This window comes from Leuciscus leuciscus, assembly GCF_965113295.1.
Source record: "Leuciscus leuciscus genome assembly, chromosome: 16".
Classification (NCBI taxonomy): Eukaryota; Metazoa; Chordata; class Actinopteri; order Cypriniformes; family Leuciscidae; genus Leuciscus; species Leuciscus leuciscus.
In genome coordinates, this window is record NC_138740.1 from 17234441 (window position 1) to 17240606 (window position 6166).

At 46.5% G+C, this 6166-nt stretch overlaps 1 protein-coding gene across 1 annotated transcript; it reads left to right on the top strand.

The window, feature by feature from the left end:
* On the top strand, positions 1 to 2082 carry LOC309477537 (uncharacterized protein; the record flags this gene model as incomplete). Its single annotated transcript, XM_082140815.1, has 3 exons — positions 1 to 43; positions 290 to 1176; positions 1392 to 2082. The coding sequence occupies 3 exons, from the start codon at positions 1 to 3 to the stop codon at positions 1734 to 1736; spliced, it is 1275 nt and encodes a 424-aa protein (XP_081996941.1). The 3' UTR covers positions 1737 to 2082.
* Between the last annotated feature and the right edge of the window lie 4084 nt (positions 2083 to 6166).

The window sequence follows — 6166 nt, forward strand, 5'->3', positions numbered from 1 at the left end:
ATGGAGGAGGAGAGGACCATGGCAGATGGCGGTCAGCAGAAAGGCAAGCCTTCACTGCTGGTCCCGAAACGGAGGAGAGGAAGGAAGAACCCCTCCGTGACTGTTCCGGTGGTCCCAGTTCCGGTGGTCCCAGTTCCGGTGGTCCCAGTTCCGGTGACCCCGAAACGGAGGAGGAGAAGGAAGACTTCCTCCATTCCTGTTTCGGTGCTCCCGAGTCCGGTGCTCCCGAGTCCGGTGGTCCCAGTTCCGGTGGTCCCGAGTCCGGTGGTCCCGAGTCCGGTGGTCCCAGTTCCGGTGGTCTCGAGTCTGGTGGTCCGGAGGCGGAGGAGGAGGAAGACTTCCTGCCTCCCCAATGACCCGGAGGCCGTCCCCTCCGAGCAGCCCGCTGTCGTCCCGGAGGCCGTCCCCTCCGAGCAGCCCGCTGTTGTCCCGGAGACCGTCCCCTCCGAGCAGCCCGCTGCCGTCCCCTCCGAGCAGCCCGCTGTCGTCCCGGAGGCCGTCCCCTTCGAGCAGCCCGCTGTCATCCCTGAGATCGTCTCGGAGTCGCCCACCATCAGTCCTGCCACGGCCAAGAGAGTGGTCTTCCTTTTTTATGCAGTGGCGGTACTGCAGGCGTGGAGGAAGCACAGGACGTCTGCCGATCCAGAGACTGTTCTTGAGCCTGTGTCTTCGGACAAGATGGCCACCGCCGAGCCTGTTCACGTCATGCCTGCCGAGCCTGTGTCTTCGGACAAGATGGCCGCCGCCGAGAGTGTTCACGTCACGCCTGCCGAGCCTGGGTCTTCAGACAAGATGGCCGCCGCCGAGCCTGTTCACGTCACGTCTGCCGAGCCTGTGTCTTCGGACAAGATGGCCGCTGCCGAGCCTGTTCACGTCACACCTGCTGATCCTGTGTCTTCAGACAAGATGGCCGCCGAGCTTGTTCACGTCACGCCTGCCGAGTCTGTTTCCCCTGACAAGATGGCCGCCGTCGAGCCTGTGTCTGTTCCTGAGCCTGAGCCGGTGGTGTCTGTTCCTGAGCCTGTTCCGGTGGTGCCAGTTCCGGTGGTGCCAGTTCCGGTGGTTCCAGTTCCGGTGGTTCCAGTTCCGGTGGTGCCAGTTCCGGTGGTGCCAGTTCCGGTGGTGCCAGTTCCGGTGGTGCCAGTTCCAGTGCCTGAGCCGGTGGTGCCAGTTCCAGTGCCAGTTCCGGTGGTGCCAGTTCCAGTGCCTGAGTCGGTGGTGCCTGAGTTCCAGTGCCTGAGTCGGTGGTGCCAGTTCCAGTGCCTGAGTCGGTGGTGCCAGTTCCAGTGCCTGAGTCGGTGGTGCCAGTTCCAGTGCCTGAGTCGGTGGTGCCAGTTCCAGTGCCTGAGTCGGTGGTGCCAGTTCCAGTGCCAGCGCCGTGGCCGCCCGAGGGGTCTTCACCGCCCTGGCCGCCCGAGGGGTCTTCACCGCCCTGGCCGCCCGAGGGGTCTTCACCGCCCTGGCCGCCCGAGGGGTCTTCACCGCCCTGGCCGCCCGAGGGAAAGTCTCCGCCCTGGCCGCCCGAGGGAAAGTCTCCGCCCTGGCCGCCCGAGGGAAAGTCGTCTCCGCCCTGGCCGCCCGATGGACTGTCTGCTCCGCCCTGGACTCCCGAACTTTGTGTGCCTCCCTGGCCTTCTGAACGGTCCATTCCCCTTTTCCCGCCCTGGTCTGTCCCCCCCCGTCCCGCCCTGGTCTGTCCCTCCCTTCCCGCCCTGGTCTTATGGAGCGTCTGGTAGCCGCTCCGTAGGGAGGGGGTAATGTCACATGCCTGTCCTGTCTTGTGCTGCACATGGGTGTTTTGTTATTTTGGGCCATGTGCTCGTGTCTATTGTCTAGCCCCTCCCATCTTGTTATCTGATTATTGGTTAATTTGTCCCACCTGTCTGTCTCGTTACCCTCCTTTGTTTGTTCCCCTATTTTAGCCTCCTTGTGTTTGTAGTCTTGTGCTGGTTCGTTGTCCGAGTTACCTGTCCTTGATGTTCCTGTCTGTTGGCTATCTGAGTTCTGAGTTTTTGTACTTTGTTTGTGTTTGTTCATTAAATCTCCTCTGCACTTGAATCCTCGTCTCTCGTTTAGTGTTCCGTGACAGCTGGTAGTGATGATTCTGTCTGACCAATCAGTGATCTGCAGTGTTTTCACGTCACATTTTAGTATCGGTACGGTACGCTTGGAACCTCGACAGAGGTGGTACCATTTAAAGCGAGCCGAAGCGAGCCGTACCGTACCGTACCATGCAGTGGAAATGCGCCATAAGTGAGCCGTGCCGAACCGAGCCGTACCGTACCATGCAGTGGAAAAGCGCCAAAGCGTGCCATGCCGAACCGAGCCGTACCGTACCATGCAGTGGAAAAGCGCCATTAGCTAGATGTAATGTAACCTTAGTGACACTATTACATGAATAGGGTGCTCACTACTATTACAGTTGTTCCCGGGCTCCATGTATCCCCTGTAATGTTAGTATTGTGTTGTCACAAACGCGCTCTATCGCCCCAGTAACAAATAAGCGGCGCTAAAGGTAACTTTCAGGACTGTAGCCTTCAACTTGCTAATGATTGGAGGGGGGGATGTGCAGTTTTCATTTTTGAGAAACAGTGACCTTGTTTGTGAAATAGTAGGCTACTCCCGTTCTGATTCTCCCCTCGACCTCAGTGTGTTCGGCATCTTGTCTATCAGCTTCCAAAGTTTGTAACTCCTCGTCTGTGTATTCTGGCTCAAAACGATATGGTTCTGGATCTTGGTTTGATACCAAATAAAAATCCTCTGACAATTCCTCAAACTCAGCCATGATCACGAATCACGTTCGCTACTAGCTAGTTAGTCACGTTGGTTTTGTTGACGGAACGGCGCTTCTCGGGTGCTGCGCTAATCACTCCACCCAAGTGGCAGTGCTTCGCCTTCTGAGAAAATAGTTCCCAGTATTTAAACGTTTAAAAAATGGCTGTGTCTCATTTGAGTTGTTTGTACACACTGTGACTGTAGCTGACACTGGAAAGTCAGCTGTGGGTTATGACATTTTGGTGATTTTGGTGGTTAATGTTTATTTTTTTACTTTATAGTTTAAATGTGTATCTCTGTGTATTATGATAATGTCATAATTTTGGTTTGTCATTTGTACTTTATTATTATTCAGTTTATTTAAGTTGAGTGTCATGTGACCCGTGCTGATTTATTTCACCTGGACGTGTTAGCGTCAACTGAATGAGATGTGAATTCAGATACGCATGTTAGTGCTCCTGACTTAATCTACTGCTGGTTACCAGGCGAATACGGTAAAACTGTTAATATTTTGTATATTATGTTTGGTTTTGTGTCCGTAGTGGTGTTGTGTGCAAATTATGGTTTGTTTTCCTCTTGTGTCTAGTTTTCACGGTGTCTCTTCAATAAACAAAAAATGGACATCAGTACTTTGGAAGCGTGGACTGTTTAATAACCAGCGAGTAGTTACAGTGACTATACAAATCACAACATGTAAATAGGAAAATGTTGGCGTTATTTTGTCACTTATTGGGATTAGTATGCTAGTTGTAGCCATTTACATCCAGTCTTTGTGCTAAGCTAGGCTAGCGGTGGGTGCGTCAAACAGACTTGAAGCACGCACGGAGATGAAAAAGGTATTTATGGTCTTATCTAACTCTGGGGGATACGGTGAATAAGCTAAAGTACCAAAAAGTCGAAGTGTTCCTTTAACACAACATTTCCCCAAAATCATGTTTAACCCTCTGAGGTCTGAGCTGTTTTCTGGGCTCTGGAGGTGTTCTGACATGCTCTGACATTTGTGTTTTTTTCTGTTACTAGTGACATTTTCATGGCTAAAGTCTAATTACACTGTATTCAGCACAAACTCTGCTACAATAATTTATCAGCAGCATGTATGTAAAAGTTTGTAGTTTTGAGATAATGACATTTATGCGTGGTTTGTGAAAATACAAAAAAAAAAATTCTTTCTGAAATAAGGCCATGAAACCCATACTGATTATTTCTTCACAAGACTTTTGGAAATTGTATGACATAGCCAAGAATATTTGCTCCAAAACTATGTGAAAATCACCCTGACTGCTCATTCAGATAAGACAATATATTGATTTAAAATTTCTAAGACGTGTTTTGTGTGACAAAGCCATATGCGAAGAGGTGTGATCATCTCATGAATATGTAAGGCTTTAACACCTGAGAAAGACAAAGACACTCCCCTAACTGCCCTATTAGGAGTGATCAGGCCCTGTCATTCAGAGCAACCTTGCACAAAGAATGAGGAGATTTAAAAAAGAATGGCTTTTAGTTTGTTTGGATTTATTTACAACACAACACAATCCAAAAATACAAATGACAAAAGAGCACATTGAAAACAATGATCCAAAGACAGAGACCTTTGTGCCATTCCTAAAAACATTGTACATACCTTTCATTTCCAAGCTGTTTGATTTTCACTTTACATGTTCATGTGCAGAGACTCATGTGAATGTTGAAGTCAGCAGGACTCCAGTTGCATCTGGTACCTGAAAGAAAAAAAAAAAAGAAAAAACTGTGAACATACTGATATCAAGAGAAACTATAGGGCTGCACGATTTTGGGAATAGATTTTAGATTTTTCTGGTTAAAATTTCTTTTTAAAATTCACAGAATACACACACACACACACACACACACACACACACGTTTCCAACAATATATAATGAACACCAGGTTTGTTGTGCCGTAGGCATAGGCTACGCAGTGCTGCATAAAATAATAATAACAATAAATTAAATCTTCCAAAAGATTTCAAGAACAACTACGCTAGAGAAAAATATATTGATTATCATATGTTACTTCAAATGTTTCCATTCGTTATGATGATATGAAATGAGATAATAGTAAAAACATAAAGCCTAATGTTTGGTGCATTTTTCCTTTCAAACGCAATCGCGCTCCAAAATATGATACATTAAAACCCACAGCGCGCTCCAAAATATGATACATTCAAACGCCATCGCGCTCCAAAATATTAAACATTATGGTTATACATATCTATGTTTGAGCAGATATCCACAAACAGTATTTAACAGGAAACACGGGTCTAAATAGTATAATATTCACCATATATCTAGCAACAGTTCAACTGCAATGTGAAGTTTATGCAACAATACCATAAACTAATAAGTAAGAATTTCTTACCTTACATCTTACTTGTCGCGTTCTTCTTCTTCTTAGGTAAATCCAATGTAAGCTCAGACGTGTCTTCCAAACTCGACGAAAAGCAGAGACTTGTGAAGTTTTTTGGTGTTTTGTGTTTGAGGTAACGAGGGCGTTCGCGTTCCATGTGGAGATTTGCATGTGAATCTCTTTTGCGCGAGTGGGCGTGTCGAATTAAAAAGTAATTAGCAAGCGTTTGAGATACTGGACATCCTGTTGGTTTTATACAAATTACTTAAACAGAGAATATTTGTTTTCAGTTTGAATCCGATCATTTAAAAGCACACACTTAAATGTGTAAAAAGGTATATGGCTCATAAATGTGTGAGAAGTATTCGCTGAGTTTTGTTTCAGTTTATAGACGTGCTCAAGAAAAAAAAGTTCACCGCGACGGAGAGGCAGAACGCACACCCTGTTTATTTTCTTTATTTTACAAAAGCACAATGTTTTGATTTGATTGTAAGTGGACACATACAAAAGTAGAAATATCACAGATTATTTTTTATATTTCTTTTTTCTGTATAACCATAAATGACGGAGTAATTTAAGTTTATGTTGCTGCTATGTGAAAAAAATCCAGCAAAACGCGTCGGCGCGTTTCTCGACCTCAGAGGGTTAATCGGAGATACGAGATTTATTACTTGGGAGCAGGGAGATACGAGGTTACGCTGTCATTGTTTAGAATGGTACGGACACAGACGTCGCTGCTGCCAGCAGTGTTCATCAAAGTCTGCAGTCACGTTGAGCCTTTTGACAAGAGATAAGGCTTTAAGAGCTTCAACTTCAACTTCTATTTATTTATATAGCACGTTTACCCGCAACGTTGTTGCCCAAAGTGCTTCACAGTTACAGTAAAAAGACATACATATATAAAAACAGAACATATCAAGCCTATTGGATGAAGGCATATTTCACACTCTTAAACATCTCCCTCACCCACCAGCATAATGAGATCAGTGTGTATGAAGAAATAAAACTAAATAAAAGTGTATAC